Source organism: Thamnophis sirtalis, unplaced genomic scaffold, assembly GCF_051295495.1.
Source record: "Thamnophis sirtalis isolate CommonGarterSnake01/CBP01778 unplaced genomic scaffold, rThaSir2_p1.2 scaffold_2, whole genome shotgun sequence".
NCBI lineage: Eukaryota > Metazoa > Chordata > Lepidosauria > Squamata > Natricidae > Thamnophis > Thamnophis sirtalis.
Window position 1 is genome coordinate 10,283,109 of NW_028261382.1, and position 18,146 is coordinate 10,301,254.

Here is an 18,146-nt window from a genome sequence, read left to right on the forward strand (position 1 = left end):
TTTTTTATTTACTGGGGGAGAGGGGGGGGGAAGAAACTATAAAAATGAACTCCTTGTGGATGCCAAACAAAGAATGTTTGCTTTTGTCAGGAGGAGAAAGAAAAATAATGTTTCCAGGCTCAGGAGCAACCAGACACACCGGAAGGAATTGTAAAACAAGGAGGCGTGGAGCTCGAACATAGCTGAACATGTGTAAGGCAAGAGCTTCAGAACAGTGGGGGGATCCTGCCGGTTTAACAACCGGTTCGGTGATTGCGTGCTTCGTGCGCACTCTGAGCGCATGTGCAGTTTTAACAAAACTTACCTTCCAGGTTACTCCCGGGGAGTAACACAACTGAGGCGCAGCAGTCTGCTCTGCAACGAGAATCAGCAGAGAGGATATAGGTCAGTGTTGTGGCCCAGCAGGAGGCGTTGGAGCTGCCACCAGACTCCGACAGCGAGGGGTCTCATGAGTCGGCCCTGGAGGATGTGGAGGACCCTGGACAGGGTTCCGACTCCGAGCAGGGCGCAGAGAGACTGGTTGGCCACCAGGTGGCGCCTGAGCCTTGGACCAGTGGGGAGGAGACAAGGGAGAGTGATCCAGAAACCAGCAGTGAGTTGTTCCTGGATGCACGCCATCGAAGAGCTACTCGGCGTCAAGAACAATTACGCAATTACAGGAGGTGATTGCGCTCAGCTGGTGGTCATTAGGCTCCTCTCCAGACTATAAAAACTACTTGTGCACACGGCCCTCTTTGTAGAAGTCAACGCAGAAGTGAATGTCGGAGGACAGTTCTGTGAGCTTGGCAGGCTGGATTGCTGCCAAGCCTTATCTGTGTTTATTGCTGCCTGAGTTTGTCTGAGTTGCTGCCAAGGTCCTTATCTGTTTGTTTGCTTGGCTTTCAACCACCGAGGTTTTGGTGTTTTGCTAATTAAGGACATTCCAATTAAGCTTGTCTTGGCATTCGTTACTGGATGGAGGAGGGGGTCAGATCAGGTCAGTATAGCGCAGGGGTGGACGGGCGGGTCCACCTGATCGTCAGAGCGAACTGGTCCGCTCCCCAGCTGATTGTCAGAGCTAAACCAGCTGAACCCCACTCCTGCTTCAGAAACATGGAACAAATGCTCAGGGATCTTTAGGGTTACCCTCCTCAGACCTGAGCTGCCCAAATAGATTTTCTTTGAGCATCCCTTTGGGGCACTGCCACCCAAAACAGGATGGAGATTATAATACAGGTCATCCTTGACTTACAACAGTTTGTTGAGTGACTAATAAAGGAGAATATTTGTAGCTCAGGGTTGAAATTGAAAGAGCCGAGGTGGCGCAGTGGTTAGAGTGCAGCACTGCAGGCCACTTCAGGTGACTGCTATCTGCAGTTCGGCGGTTCAAATTTCACCGGCTCAAGGTTGACTCAGCCTTCCATCCTTCCGAGGTGGGTGAAATGAGGACCCAGCCTGTGGGGGCGATATGCTGACTCTGTAAACCGCTTAGAGAGGGCTGAAAGCCCTATGAAGCGGTATATAAGTCTAACTGCTATTGCTATTGCTAAATCTCACCAGGTTCAAGGTTGACTCAGCCTTCCATCCTTCCGAGGTGGGTGAAATGAGGACCCAGCCTGTGGGGGCGATATGCTGTCTCTGTAAACCGCTTAGAGAGGGCTGAAAGCCCTATGAAGCGGTATATTAGTCTAACTGCTATTGCTATTGCTAAATGGTGGGGGGTGGAATCCTTGGTACTCTCTGAGCTTTCTTCTTTTCTTGCAGACGTTTCAAGATCCAAACGAGGTAACATCATCAGTGCTAGTAAGGAGTGTGCTTTGCTGTCGGTTTATATTCCGGTCAAGGGTGAAATGCCCTGAAGTCTGTGCCGCAGGCGCTAAGAAGCCTTTTTTTAAAGCCTGCAAAGGTATAGTATTTTTCAGAGTATAAGACGCACCGGAGTATAAGGCGCACCAAGATTTTGACGAGGCAAATTAAAAAAAAAAGTTTTTGCACTCTGTAGACCTCCCAAAAACGACCCGTTTTTCACGAAAATGGGTGTGCTTTTTTTGTCAAAAAAGGGAATGAATAGCCTTTAGGACGCTTGTAGATGCTCCTGGGGGCTGGAGGGGGGCCAAAAACGACCAAAAAACAAAACATTTTTTTCTTTATACGGCAATTATATGGCAACCCTTTCTTTACTACATGGCACCCCCTTCTCCCATTTTTCCTACCCTCCTCCTCCTTAATTTTCGTCCATCAAGTGTCCCAGGGAAATGAAACTGCCACGGATAAGGTGGAGCTGGGAGGCTGGAGAAGAAATGGCGTTCCTATTTAATGACGCGAGCTAACCTCAAGGATGAGCATGACAGAAGGCCTAATTCTACACGCCATTACTTGAGCGAATAGTCACCGGGTGAATCTGGATGGCAAGCATTCCCCATGTAAATCCAAGCAGCCAACACATGTTGCAAGGAATTAGGAGTGGCTTGGAGTATAGCTAAAGGAGCATAGTATTAGGAGCATAAGCTAAAGAGGAATAGGACAAGAAGACCCCGCTGATGATGTTACTTAGTCTGGTAACGATGACAAAATCGCGGTCGACGAAAGCGCGTATGTGACGTCATCACAGCGCGACGAAAAAGATCGAAAAATGTAAAAATAAAGCGAAAACCTTACCCTAACCCCCCCAAACCTAACCCTAAACCTAACCCTAAACCTAACCCTTAACCTAACCCTAACCCTAACCCTTAACGTAACGAAAAACCTAACGCTAACCCTTAACCTAACGCTAAATGTAACGCTAACACCCTAACCCTAACCCTTAACCTAACCCTAACCCTAACCCTTAACCTAACCCTTACCTTTATGTGAATCGGCTTGCTGTAATTTAATTTTTATTTCAATTTTTCGATCTTTTTCATCGCGTTGTGATGACGTCACATACGCAATTTCGGCGACCGCGCTTTTGTGGAACGCGGTTTTGACGGGTCACGGTTCAGAAACTAGATTGAAACAAGCTTGGAGAGTCAATCAAAATATAAAAGCCAATCTACAAGGTTTTTTTTTATTATTTAAACAGATTAACCCATATGTTCTGTCTTTGATAACCAATCTTCCTTTTTAATGGGGTAGGCAAGACTACTCTTCCAGTATTTGAGGGGCTGCCACAGAGAGGAGGGGGTCAACCTATTTTCCAAAGCACCTGAACGTCAGACAAGGAACAATGGATGGAAACTGTACAAGGAGAGATTCGACCTGGAAATAAGGAGAAACTTTCTTACACTGAGAACAATCAACCCATGGAACAGAAGTTGCCTTCGGAAGTTAGGGAGCTTCGTCACTGGAGGCTTTCAAGAAGAGACTGGACTGTCATCTGTCAGAAATGGTGTAGGGTCTCCTGCTTGGGCGACGGGTTGAACTAGATGACCTACAGGATCCCTTCCAACTCTGTTAATCTGTATCTGTACTTTGTGGTCGACACCCCTCAGAGTTCGACTCCCCTGATCTAGCCGCTCTACTTTCTTAGCTATTTTTATGACTCAGCAATTTGTGTGAACCCAACCAGTTGTTCTTCATTCAACAAAGCTATGGTTAAGCAAACGTAGAATATAAGCTTATTCATAGGGTGTTTTTCCCCTTCTGAGTGAAGGCTGGCCGGCCGGATGACTGGAGTGAATTGGTGAACCATTTGTCTACCTAACAATAATGGTCTCTTCATCTTGTTTTGGAGAAGAATGTGTTTTCCTAAAGCTTAGGTCTGGAGTTTGAGCCATGTTTGTCACAAGAGGCAGAGACTACTTCTCCATCTTCTGGAACTCTCTAGGTGGTTTCTTCAATGTCCTTTGACTGCTTCAGAAACTTCCATTACCTCAGAATATACTGTGTTTTCCTGAAAATAAGACAGGGTCTTATTTTCTTTTGACCCCCGGAATAAGCGCTTGGCCTTATTTTCGGGGAGGTCCAGTGGTGGGATTCAAATAATTTAACAACCGGGTCTCTGCCCTAATGACCAGCTGGGTAGGTGGGGCTCAGTGGTCATGTGACTAGGTGGGTGTGGCCAACTCAACGTCACTCACGTCGATGAGCGCTTCGTCTTAGCTGTTAGAATGCAATAAGGGTTAACCGGAGAGGCAGTTTCTGTAAGCAGGGCAATCAAGATGAGGCTAGAAACAACACCAGAATGTTTCCTTCCTGCCTTCCTTACAGGATTAGCCTTGTAAAGTGGGGAAAAAACAAAATTAAATTTCTTCCAACAACCGGTTCTCCGAACTGCTTAGAAAGTTAACAACCGGTTCTCCCGAATAGGTGCGAACTGGCTGAATCCCACCACTGGGGAGGTCTTATTATTTCTGAGGTGCAGGAAGCCCCCTAACCTCGGCCAATGGCTCAGCTGATCCAGAGAGGGCCAGAAGTTCTGTCTCTGTTCCTGGCACACTCTTGCCCGCCCTAGCGTCACTGGGCCTGCTGCTTTTTTTGCGACCGCCACTAAGAGAAGAGGCATGGTAGCTAGGGTTTGTGGGAGCGACCTCTGCAAGGCCGTTCCACATGGACGACAGGTGAATGTGGGGCACATGAGGCATATACCCCCCCTTTCCCCCAGAAATGACAGGGACTGGCTGCGCATGTGTTTAAATATTTTAGGGGAAGGGCTTATTTTAGCGCATGCACTCAAAAGCCCGATTGGGCTTATTATCCAGGGAGGTCTTATTTTCAGGGAAACAGGATAGTTCCTGCTTGTTCGTTAACAGGGATTGGATAGTTTGTTTTGTGTGTTCAAAAAGTGTCTTCAAATAGAATCGAATCCAAAAAACCTAAATGCTCCTTAAACACCTAAAGATCTTACTAGCTTTAAACCCAAGGATTCCCTCTTTCTATTCCTTCTACTTGGCTCTCTAAGCCAGGGATCTCCAATCTCTGGAATTTGTGGATTTTGAATCCCAGAATCCCTCAGCAGCATTATCAGAATTGTGGGAATTAAAGTCCACAAATTGCCAAGTTTGGAGACTCCTGCTCTTGGTGCTAATTTGGTAAACCATTCTGTTCTTTCTCTCACTATCCAAGATCCAGAGGCCAGCTATCAGAGAAAGGACCTTCTTGATGGTATCTCCCAGCACGTGGTAAAGGTAAAGGTTCCCCTCGCACATATGTGCTAGTCGTTCCCGACTCTAGGGGGCGGTGCTCATCTCTGTTTCTACGCCAAAGAGCCAGCACTGTCCGAAGACATCTCCGTGGTCATGTGGCCGGCATGACTAAATGCCAAAGGCGCACGGAACACTGTTACCTTCCCACCAAAGGTGGTCCCTATTTTTCTACTTGCATTTTTACATGCTTTCGAACTGCTAGGTTGGCAGAAGCTGGGACAAGTAACGGGAGCTCCCTCTGTTATGTGGTGCTAGGGATTCGAACCGCCGAACTGCCGACCTTCTGATCGACAAGTTGCACTTGTCCACTTTGCAAACAGCATTCACCCATGTGCCTCAGTTCCATTTGCAATGTGGATTTAGTTTAACTAGGATCAACTGAGAGAACATGTTATACATTTTTTATTAACACATAAAAATTCTGGAGCGATACAAAACAGCATTACTTTGGCAGAACAGTAAGAAAACATCAGACGGGAGCAATTTTACGACATCATCATCATCATCAAGGGAAATTAAAAAGGAGAGTTGAAATCAATGGAAAAAGATACGGTGGGCTTGAATTCTATGTCTAACTGCCTTGACCTCCATTGGATGCTATTGCACATATCAGTATCAGGCTCTCCTCCTTTATCATTCAAAGGTTTAGTGATAAAAAATATATCTTCGAATTGCTTTCACTGCTCATAGTTCTTTCACCAAACATAGTTGCACAGGGCATACCCAAGCACGGGAATGCTATCGCCTGATTGAAAATGAAATAGAACAAAAGTGTTCTTTCGATAAAATGTAAGGCCAATTCCAATGCTGTTAAGTGCATAAGACATAATACCAAAGTGATATGCATAATGACCAGGATGAGGAATATTATTCACTTATACGAAACAATGTGCTAATACAAAACAGAGCATCATCGAAGTCAGTGGACGATTCTGATTAACGTCGTAATAAAATATCGGTTGTCTGCCCCAGCCTGGCATTGTACATCAACACAATAGATAGATATCTATTCATATTCATAGATCTTCTCTCCGTCGCGTCGCTTCCTGCCAAATTCTGGAAAATCTCGAATTCAATTTCCCCCCCCCCCCACCAACCCAGGATTTAATTTTTCTCAACATAGCAATAAAAAAGTGCAGTAAAACTATACATTGCATTTCAAAATGTCCGACATGTGGTTCAAAGTGTTTGAATGCATCTCAGGTTTCGCTGGTCCTGTATAGAATTCATGCCAAATGCTCTCAAAAGTCAATGGAGAATCTTTCCAAAAAGAAAATTAGAATTTGCATCGTTTCCAGGGTTTGTTTCCTTTGCAAAAAAAAAAAAAAAGGATACGGGGTTGCTTGGAAATAAGTTTCAAGAGACACCCAAGAACTGCGGAGTGAGTTTAGCATCTGGCAGTTCATAGGCCCATCTTGAAGCCAACTCTCTTCTTCAGAGAGAGACAAGAAAACACGTGGAATTGTCCTGTTTTCAAATGTGGTGAGAACAGTTGTACAAGCCACTGAGCCGGAACAGAATAATGGGGCTTCAAACAGAATGTCTACTGCCACCAAGAACTCCAGAATCAAAAGCTGCTCTTTTTCTTAAACCTGCCACCTTTCCGTTCCCAGGCACACAATAATAAATTATGGGGAAATCGCCACATTCATTTAATACTGTCAAGTCAGCTGGCGGGAGGAACTACATCAGAGGTGCGTTGCTGCTGGATCGGCCCGGATCGGCCGAACCAGTAGTAGCAGCAGCGGGAGGCTGCGCCCACCCGCCACGACCCTTCTGCGCATGCACAGAAGGGTCGCGTGGGAGCACGAGTGTGAACACCCGAACCGGTAGTTAAAAAAAAATGGCAACGCTTCTCTGAGCTGTTAAAACGAAGACAGGACTGGTGCCGGAAATGGCATCTGGGCGTCAAATGCAAAACGTTGGTGTCACAAGCTGGTCTTTGTTTTATAAGAAAGGATAAAGAGTGAAGAGGGGGGGAAATCGGACTAATTGTGGGCTAGCTCTGTATCTCGTTATTATATTGGCATCCACGTTTACAGTCTACAAAAAACAAAACCTAACCCCTTGGGTGGGTGCATCGGAAACGAGAACGGTATTGCACCTCGTATATTCTGGGACAGGATCTATGGAAAAGCCAGTGAAACCGTGCGCCTCTTTTCCTTAATGCTTAACAACGAAAAAGGAAGACGCTGAAATGATAAATAGAACACAACCGCAACTGAAATGCTCTTGAAAATACTCAGCTATTGCAGGGGGCTGTGGGGTGACCTGCTCAAGCTCTTGTGTAAATTGGGATTTTGGCTGTGTCGATTCCTGCTACGAACGGAAGAGAACATGGTGTTGCAGCCGGGGATTTTGCACTTGTGCAACTGACGGAGGTGCACGGTTTTGTAATGGGCTCGGAACGTCCCTTTGTTGCTGTAGCTTTTTTGACAGAGGTGACAGGTGATGGGCAAGCAGGAAGGGGCGGTTGGAAAATTCGGGTTCGGGGTCTCCACCGGGCAACAGTCTTGGTAGAGCTCTTCGTTGGGCGTCAGGCAGATACTTTCACAGCTTTCGTTGCTGTCCTCCAAAGGGCTTTCTTCATTCCCTCCGTCCGAATCCCAGGAGGAGTGAGTGCCGCTCTCCGATTTAACGCTAGACGTGGTGCTTAAATCCAGAATGGCTCCCTCGTTGGGGTCGTGCCCGCAGCTCTCGGGACAGGCTTGTGCGATCTTGCTCATGGGGAAAACCAAGCTGCCGGTCCTGTTTGTGCTTTTGAAAATGACCGAGGTGTGCTGCTCCAGATGCCCTTTCAAGCAGGCCTCCGGGCAAACGTCTTTGGCCATGTCCTTCAAGAGATCGATGGCGTTGAAATGGTTCTTGTTGAGGTCCAAAGGATCTTTCGTTAAAAGTTTATGGTGAAGGTTTAAATTGGAGCTGTGTCTGGAGGAAGAAAAGAAAAAGAAATATCTAGAGTAAAAAGAAAAAAAGAGGAGCAGGGAAGCTTCCTGTTTAAGGAAAAAGAAAGATGTTGGATAACCATTTGTCTGAAGTGGTGTAGGGTTTCCTGCCTAAAGCAGGGGGTTGGACTAGAAGACCTTTAAGTTCCCTTCCAACTCTTTTATTCTACCATTGCCCTTTATTGTTGTTCTCTCAGGATTAGTCTGAGGCTTTCAGACCCACACCTGAAGGACAAGCTTGCCTCCAGAGGTTGTGAAGCAATGGGTGGAAACTAATCAAGGAGAGAAGCTAAGCTAAGGAGAACTAAGGAGGAATTTCCTGACAGAACAATTAATCAATGGAAAAGCTTGCCTCCAGAGGTTGTGAATGTTCCAACATTGGAAGTTTTTAATAAGATTTTGGATATCCATTTGTCTGAAATAGTGTATGGTTTCCTGCCTAAGCAGGGGGTTGGACTAGAAGACCTCCAAGGTCCCTTTCAACTTTGTTATCCTAAGGGAACCTTTTGACAATGGATTTCCATTTTAATTCTATTCTGACAAAAGAGCGTAATGGTCCAGAAAAAGCAGGCATGAAATAGATTGCTGCACCCCCTCCTCAAAAACATAGAAGAAGCCCTCTATTTTAAACACAAGGGGGGCACACCGTGATTTTGCCCCCACCCATCCTTACCTGTCTCGGCTTCTACGCGAGGGGAACGCGGCATTGCAACCCTCCACGACGCAAGTGTGCATTTCTTTTAGATGCACGTTTTTAAAATGCATTTTGACACTGTAAGGGCTTTTGAAAGTCTTCAGGCAGATGTCGCAACGAAAGCGGGCGTCTTCCTGCGGGAGGCCTAGGGCCTGGGCGTGGCCGTGATCCGTCTCTTTACACCCTTCAAACTCAGGGACCGCCACACTCCGGTCGGAGAGCGTGTTGAAACTGCTCCCACTCAACAAGTGGTAATGCAGTTCGGGCCAGCTGTTGATGGGGATCCGGTAATTCAGCGGTTCTCTAAGGAAGCTGTAGGGCTCAGAGGCTGCTTTGGTGACGTCGTGGTGCTGGTTGAAGGCTTCGCGTGCGTGTTCGCAAGAGGCTATTCTTCGCGATTTGTCTTGGTCTGGCTTGGCCTGCAGTTTGTCCCTTTCAGCCTGCAAAGTTTTGAGCCCTCCGTCCTTGGAAACGGACGCCTCGGAGTGAGGTTGCTCTTCCGTGTGAGGATTGGCATTTTTTTCTATCCTAGACACCCCCATCTCCACCGACCCTTCACTTACCGCCTTGGGAGTCCCATCGTCTTCTGAACTGGCCACTTCATTAGCTGGGCTAGTGGTGTCAACAGCTTCTGCCTCTATCTTGATGGGCATGCTAGACTTACGGGATTTTTTCTTAGGCAAGGGGTCGAAGGGCAACTCACTGGAGCCCTGCGGTTCAGGTACAGACGAGGAAACCAGAGGCAGAGAAGGGAGCGTACCTGGGGTGTTTGCTATTTCGGCCGGGGTGACCGGGCTGCGGTAGAAGGGGAGCACAGGTTGCACCGTCTTCAAATTGGGGAAGAGGACACCGTTGTGCCCGCTGTGGTGAAAACCCGGCTGGGTTTTGGCATCGGTCCCAGAATTCCCATAGATCGGAGCCGATCTGTGATCGGGAGGCAAAAGGGTAAAATCGGTCCTTTTGTTCTCCTCCAGACCTCGGAGGGACAAGCCGTTGCGGAGATCTTTATCCCGGTTGTTTCGGTTCATGGGCATGTGAAGTCTCGGGTTGGGGTTGGCACTGTGACGGTTTCGGCTCCTCAGTGAGCTGAAGACCATGTTGCAGCCTTGGATGGTGCATTTGTGCTTGATTTTCAGATGGACCGCGTTGTAGTGGATCTTCAGAGTGCCCTTGTCGTAGAAGGTCTTCTCACAGGCTGTACAGAAAACGCGCCCTTTCCTTATTCCGGCGCCGTTTTTGTCAACTGACTTCATCTTAGTTTCTGGAGACACCTGGCTTGCTTCCGGTTTGGAGGTCTGAGTTTTCAAACCGCTCGGTGACACGTCCTCTTTCGGTTTCAAAGTGAGGTCCGGGCTGATGGGACGCTTCTCCTTTTCTGGTTGAAACGATGGGTTGGAAGTTAAGAAACTGTTTTCAGCAAATGGCATATAGTCGTCTTGTTTTAAGTCAGGACTGTGATCTTGAGAGGACTCCACCAAGAGCCTCTCCGGGAGCGAACCGATCAGAGGTGGTGGAACGGGGCTGTAAAACTGAAAGGGCAGCATAAACGCCATGTTGTTGACCACGTTTTCGAAGTGATGGACGTGGATGGGGTGCATTTTGTCCAAAGAAGCAGAAAGGTTGGAGTTTCTCTGATTGCAGCTTTCGATGAAGGCCCTAATATCCATACTGGCTGTGGTCGTAGGGACAGGAATGGATTGCCCTTCTTTCTCCTGAATGGCCATCAGCTCCACAATGGACTTGGTTTCCCCAAAACGCAGAAATTGCTGCAAGGTAGCCAGCTCTTCTTCGCTGGTCATGATACTCCAGTGATCCAGGACCTTTCCTGAAGCATCCTTCAAAAAGACAAATAACAACAGTAACAATAGACTTGAAAGGACAACATCCTAGCCTCAAAGGAAAAGTAGGTTAATGTCAGGGTTCCAAATATCATCCAAAATTAAATCAGAGGCAAAGGCAAAGGATTCCTCAAAGTTCCAATTTATTAAGAGAGCCATGTTGGCACATCTGGGAAAACCCAAATCTGGAAGCGTCCTGGTTTTCCCCACCCAGTTGAAAGTTCAAGATCTTGCCCCCACACCCACAAGCCCATCACATGGTCCAATCTTCCACTGCCATGCTTGGCAGCTTCCACCCATCCAGTTCTGGTGCAGAAATGCAAAGACAAAGGATGACCTTGGCTTTCTAGAAAGAATTTTGTTATGGCTACGTAGCATCTAACTTCGTACAATCCCTCCTCCCATTTTCCCACAATAGAAAATGCATAGGAGAATAATAGAAAGTGTGGCAGGCCAAAGATCCAAAAGAAAAGATGGCTGCAGACCTGACAATTAGTTCATTGATTGGGTTGACTTCTCGAGGGTGACCAAAGGGAGAAATATTCTGTTTAGTATCTAACAAGTAGACCACTCTCAGTTGTCCTGTAAAAACAGGAGAGAGACTAGATGTTGGTCTTATACCTAAGCTGTCTACTCTTCTTCATTTATCGAGGTGGCACAGTGGGTAGAGTGCAGTACTGCAGGCCACTTCAGCTGACTGCTAGATCAGCAGTTCAGCGGTTCAAATCTCACCGGCTCAGGGTTGACTCAGCCTTCCATCCTTCCGAGGTGGGTAAAATGAGGACCCGGATTGTTGTTGGGGGCGATATGCTGACTCTGTAAACCGCTTAGAGAGGGCTGAAAGCCCTATGAAGTGGTATATAAAAATCTGCTATTGCTATTGCTATCTGGTCGACTTGCTGTCCATACTCTTGCTCTGACATACCTGGTTGTCATAGAACAGCAGAAAGAGAAGTGAAGACAACTGGGGAGATCATGAGAAAGAAGAATTGGGAGCCCCTCCAAGTGCTTCAATGATCCTCTAAAAGGATGCAAATGACCAGCTGTCTGCAAAGAATATAAATCCCCCCCCCATTCCCCACCCTCCAGTCAGAGCTGGAGAAGCTTCTTGGATAAGAAGCGAAATGTCTTTAAGGAAAAAACAAGAAAGTACAGTTGCCTCTTGAAAAAGCACCTGTGGGACGACCATGAGCTGGATGATGGAGAATCTCTACAGAGTTCAAGTATTGGGAGGCCTTCTCTCTTCCTTCAATGGGAAACTTAAATAGCAATAGCACTTAGGCATACACTGGTTCACAGGGCTTTCACAGCCCTCTCTAAGCGGTTTACAGAGTCAGCTTCTTGCCCCCAACAATCTGTCGTCCTCATTTTACCAACTTTGGAAGGATGGAAGGCTGAGTTCACCTTGAATCGAACTGCTAAACTGCTGGCAGTCAGCAGAGTCAACCTGCAATACTTGGCCTGGCATCAAAAGGGCAAGATGGAAACTTTAAAATTTGCCCCCCAAATGTGGCAATACTGCACCCTACAGACCCCTCACATCCTGGACACAAACTGTTTCAACTCCTACCCTCAAAATGACACTATAGGGCACTGCACACCAAAACAACTAGACACAAGGACAGTTTTTCCCACTGAACCACATCACTCTGCTAAACAAATCATTCCCTCACCACTGTCAAACTATTCACTAAGTCTGCATTACTATTAATCTTCTCATTGTTCCTATCACCCATCTCCTCCCACTTATGACTGTGTGACTATAACTTTGTTGCTTATGATTTATATTGATTGTTTCCTAGTATGTATGATTTGATTGCTTATTTGTACCCTATGACTATCATTAAGGGTTGCACCTTATGATTCATGACAAAGGTATCTTTTCTTTTTATGTACATTGAGAGTATATGCACCAAAGACAAATTCCTTCTGTGTCCAATCATACTTGGTCAATAAAGAATTCCATTCTATTATATTATATTCTATTCTATTCCATCCCATCCTATTCTTATGATTCTTGATGAATGCATTCTATTTTATTTTTCTTTACGTACACTGAGAGCATCTGCACCAAAGACAAATTCCTTGTGTGTCCAACCACACTTGGCCAATAAAGAACTCTATTCTATTCTATTCTAGTCTAGTCTATTCTATTCTAGTCTAGTCTATCCTTCTTTTTTCTTTTCAATCGTGACTTTAAAAAAAATCAACTTGCAAACTGCTTTGGAAATCTTCCTTCCAGAAGAGGTTCCAAAATTTTTTGAAACCCACCACTGAACAAAACCCAAGTAAAAGACAACAGAGTGGAGCAATCAAAAGCAGGTTTAGCCTCACTTCTAAGTTGAGTATTCTTTCTCTGCAACTTTAATCACATTCTGCGCTAAGATCAGAGAGCAAACGAACTCCAATCGATCCTTCTCTGGTTCACAGAGCGCAGCTGTAATTAGACAAGAGTGTTGGAGTTCTTTCAAACTCCAACCTCTCCCAAACTTTTCCCAATAACTACAATAAATATTTTATTACAGAACATGTATTTGATGGCCCGCGGAGAAATTTCACAGGGCGTGCAAGAGGTTTTCTAAGACGGACGTATCATCATCAATTTTTCATGCAAAAGAGGTTCAAGGTAATTGAGCCCGTTTTTTCCTCTTCATCTTAACACTAAAAAGCAAGATTATGAAGTAGCATTAAATATTTATTGGGGGCATAATGTAAATCATGCTTTACATTAAAGGAAGGGAGCAAAATGAGCAGAGAGGTGGGCCATGGGTATTGTGTAGAGTGGATGTGTATCCTTGAGGCAGGTCAAATTTAAAAGGATGTCACTTGTGTCAATAATTATGCAATGAATGACTCAATCAATCAATCAATCAGAATAGAGCTGGAAGGGACCTTGGAGGTCTTCTAAACCAACCCGTCTCAAGCAGGAGACCCTATACCACTTCAGACCAGTGGCTGACCAGTCTTTTCTTAAAGACCTCCACAGTGAATGACATTTGGTTACTGTAGTTCTGATGCCATCAAGAATATTCATGGACTAAATACACCAAGGCCAATGTCATCTGGCCACTACCCGGGGGAGGGCCTTCTCTGTGGCGGCTCCGGCCCTTTGGAACGAGCTCCCCGCAGAGATCCGGACCCTCACCTCTCTCCAGGCCTTCTGAAAAGCCGTTAAAACCTGGCTGTGTCGGCAGGCCTGGGGTCGATGAGTTCCCTTCCCCTCTTGAATCGTGTGGCTGTTGGTTGCTTTAAATGCCCTGTACTTTTTGTTGTAGTTTTTGTGTTTCCCTTCCCCTTCTTGGGTTTGTGTGCCGCCCTGAGTCCCGCTGGGAATAGGGCGGCATATAAATAAAATGAACCTTGAACCTTGGACCTTGAAAGGATTTCCGGAGAAAAAATGGAAGTGAAATATCGTCAAAGAAAAAGAAGAAAGTCCAGTTGCCTCCTGGGGGGAAAAAAAGCACTTTTGGGACCACCTGGAGGACTGAGAATCTCTACAGATGTTTTAGCTATGCAATTTGGGAGGAACACACCCTTTGAATGCTGAGGGAGTAGGAAAGGATTTCCAGAAAGAAATTCCAGACTACAGGAACCAGGAGCACTACTCAGGTGACTCTGAAGGCACAAATAAACCTCCAAGTGCTTCAACGACCCTCTAAAAGGATGCAAATGACCAGCTGTCTGCAAGGAGTATAAATCCTTCCATTCCCTCACCATCCAGTCAGAGCTGGAGAAGCTTCTTGGATAAGAAGTGTAGCAACTTCAAAGAAAAACAAGAAAGTCCAGTTGATTCCTGGGGGGAAAAAAAGCACCTTTGACGGAGAATCTCTATAGACCATATATATGTATATTCCAGGCCTATTGGTCAATCATCCATATATTTCAATTTGTGTAATTTGTCTAGCTAAAGGCCTTGCGATGTCACTTCTTTTAGGCTGCTTTGTATATCTCCATAGCATAATAAAAAAAATTGTGTTTTGATGGAGGTAATGTCTGGTTCTAACCCTGTGTTGTGACCGAGGCTTCCCGAGAGCATGAAGCAAACTCCTTGTCCCGATAAAAACCCCTTTTATTAATTGACTGTGAATTCTTCTCATTCACATCCAGCAAAGTCTTTCAAGGGAGGATTTATAGTCACAGGCCTTATCTGGCTTGGAGAGCTGCCAGGCTGATCATCTGCAAAACTTGGCAAGGAGTCTCGGAGAGTCACGAACCAATTAAGCGAACTAATTGTCTCCTGCAAACTCCACTCCCCTTTCGCTCCTCTTTTATTTTCTCTGGGAGGGGCCATTCATCGTCCGCCAGTGGCCTTACTCCCAAGTCGAACCCTGTTCTTTAGCTGTTCCCTTCGTCTGGCAACTCTGTGCATGCGCACACTGGGAACAGGCTCCAGCTGTTCCTCTGCCCCACTGATGTCTGACTCCGAAGGCAGCTGATAACTGGCATATGGCCCTGGCCCCCTCTCTGCCTCTGACACAGAGTCCTCATCAAAGCCTTCCCCAGCCTCTAGGACTGGTCCATGTTCCTCCCCAACCTCCTCACTGTCCGAATCTGATGAGCCACACATCACTCTGTTCTTCAGGAACTCTATGGCGAAATGTCTCCTACGTGTTCTGATATTTTGGATTCCGGTGACTCCATGCTGGCTCCCTTCCTCTCCCACTTTTGTCTGTAAGGAAGGACCATGAATCTGACGCTTACCTGTAAAACATAACCCCGTATGTAGTCCTGAAGTGTCCAGTCAAGAGCATGGAGGATGTGTGTGACCTCTTCTTGCTTCAAGACACTGAAAAGACGATCTAGGAGGATTTTGAGACGGACAGGAACGGCTTGAGTCCCATACAGCATGAGGCTGCTTATATCAAACACCACATTGGACTGGACAATTTCCACTTGGCTGGTTGGGTATAAGTTTGGGGTCCTTAGTTTACTTAAAGCTGAAACAATGAAAAGAAAATGCAGTCACCTGTGAATAACTGGGTACAAAATGAACCAGAACTAGCAATAGCGGCTCAGCAACTAGGCATTGTTATCCATCGGATAGTTCCGTAATTAATGCTTTAACAGCCATTCCAACATCGTTCTTTATAAGTCTGATCAACAGACTGGCTTGATATATAACTAAACTGAAATTCAAATGTTTTATTAGTTATATTACTTGCGCTTGTTTATGCTGATTTGAATAGTGTTCTTACATAGCTGCTCCTATGAAAGTTGAGTTTGATTTCCCTATCGATAAGGCATGTGTGGCATAGAGCCGAGGTGGCGCAGTGGTTAAATGCAGCACTGCAGACTACTTCAGCTGACTGCAGTTCTGCAGTTGGGCTGTTCAAATCTCACCAGCTCAGGGTTGACTCAGCCTTCCATCCTTCTGAGGTGGGTAAAATGAGGACCCGGATTGTTGTTGGGGGCAATATGCTGACTCTGTAAACTGCTTAGAGAGGGCTGAAAGCCCTATGAAGCAGTATATAAGTCTAACTGCTATTGCTATTGCTAGATGACAGCTAGACAACAGAGGTGTACAAATCAGCAAAATTTGATTTTATTCGGAAACTAGATCTGAATTCATTCTGTCATCTTAACCTAGTCTTCAAATTGAACTTATTCAATTCAGATTTTTAAATAAGTTTAGAGGGGCGGGAGGGAATCTGTACATACTTAGAGACAAAACTCATTCAGAAGGATCAATTATTAAAACAGACTGGCCAATTTGCTTCAGACAACAGTTTTCTAGATTTAACTGAGTTGACTTTCAATTAAAACTCCAGATGAGTTTTCTCACACAGATACATCAACAGCCCCATTACAAAGAATTTTAGTACATCAAATACTATACTACTGTGGGAAGTTATCATCCAGCCCTCTCCCAGAAAAATGAAATATCCTAGGAAATATTGTAAAGGCAGAATATTTCTCTGGAGGTGAAAAGAAACATGTTTTAAAAGACAAAATAGTCGCCTGTAGCTTCCTGCCCATCCCCAGTTAATGGGCCATTGACACGGCCAGGCTAGTCCACTTTACATAATAAAGACTTCTCCACTGCAGCCCGGGGGGGGGATGGGAGTAAAGGCATGATAATGTTGGAACGTTACTCAACTCTCCACATGGCATCTGAGAACTCATCTATACCTGGATTCAAAACACAGCCTAGAGAGTAGCCCCTGCATGGCCCATGGGAGTCTGACAACCAATCAGAATACATTTCTTACACAGGAACAGGAAACAGAGAGGTGGGACTAAACAGGGTATAAAAAGCCTAGCAAGCCCCTCCTTCAGCCTTTCTCTTCTTCTCCACCAACATCAAAGCATGTGATCACCTTTTCTGTTCAGGGCTCAAGCCATGTGGCCCTGTCCAACAATAAACCATCTTTCCAAGCAGCCTCCATGTCTCCAGTGTCTTCTTCCCCACTTGGAGCTGAACCCAGAAGGACATTTCTTTCAACACTACCTACCATGAGCTACCCATCCATGCCGACATTGGTCACACTGTCGTTGGTTTATTTTTCCAGTCTTAAAACACTGGCAGCTACAGTTTACCAGAGTGCATCGGATGGCCTGCAAAGTGAAGAAAACAGATTCAAAAATCAAGAGTTTAGTAAAGATCTTATCAGAACTTCACCCAGTGCATAGCAGTAAATCTCCCTCTGGAAACTCAACCAATACGTTTTTCTTTCAAATAGTTTTTATTTTTATTTTCCAGTAATAAACATACATAATTTGTGAACATTGCATTATAGCAATAGCAATAGCAGTTAGACTTATATACCGCTTCATAAGGCTTTCAGCCCTCTCTAAGCGGTTTACAGAGTCAGCATATCGCCCCCACAGTCTGGGTCCTCATTTCACCCACCTCGGAAGGATGGAAGGCTGAGTCAACCTTGAGCCGGTGAGATTTGAACTGCTGAACTGCAGATAAGAGTCAGCTGAAGTGGCCTGCAGTACTGCACCCTAACCACTGCGCCACCTCGGCTCTTTTAATTGACTGGGTCAAATCTTTTTTAGACAACATTAACAATAATAATACAAATTGTATGTGAGATTCTTATCTTCCAACTTCGGCAATATTTGTCTTATCTAAGATTAGGGAATGTAACTGTATTATTAATATTAATAGAGTGTTAAAATATATTGTACTCCCGTGATGGATTGAATATTGTTAATGATTGGTGTTATTGGTAATCCCACACATTTGGAACATTGAAGCTATGGTAGAATAATGAGTGATTTTCACAATATTGAAGGAAAATACCTAGTAAGGAATAATAAATAAAGGGCACAAAGAAATATTATTTATGCTTAAATGAATTACTTTACTTTGCTTTATTGTCATTGTATGTATGTACACAGTATACACATACAACGAAATTCACATAGTAGCAATAGCAGTTAGACTTATATACCGCTTCATAGGGCTTTCAGCCCTCCCTAAGCGGTTTTCAGAGTCAGCATATCACCCCCACAGTCTGGGTCCTCATTTCACCCACCCCGGAAGGATGGAAGGCTGAGTCAACCTTGAGCCGGTGAGATTTGAACCGCCGAACTGCAGATAGCAGTCAGCTGAAGTGGC

The 18,146-nt window shown here is 45.4% G+C and overlaps 1 protein-coding gene across 1 annotated transcript in view; it reads right to left on the reverse strand.

The window, feature by feature from the left end:
- Positions 1-7,215: 7,215 nt before the first annotated feature.
- The window catches only part of BNC1 (basonuclin zinc finger protein 1), a 31,427-nt gene continuing 20,496 nt past the window's right edge, over positions 7,216-18,146 (reverse strand). Inside the window, exons 2-5 of the mRNA XM_087704263.1 lie at positions 17,032-17,134; positions 15,281-15,516; positions 8,721-10,576; positions 7,216-8,030 (exon numbers count right to left, since the gene is read on the reverse strand). Coding sequence (XP_087560389.1) covers positions 7,349-8,030; positions 8,721-10,576; positions 15,281-15,516; positions 17,032-17,134 — 2,877 coding nt within the window. The 3' untranslated portion in view covers positions 7,216-7,348. The remainder of the gene's footprint in view (positions 8,031-8,720; positions 10,577-15,280; positions 15,517-17,031; positions 17,135-18,146) is intronic.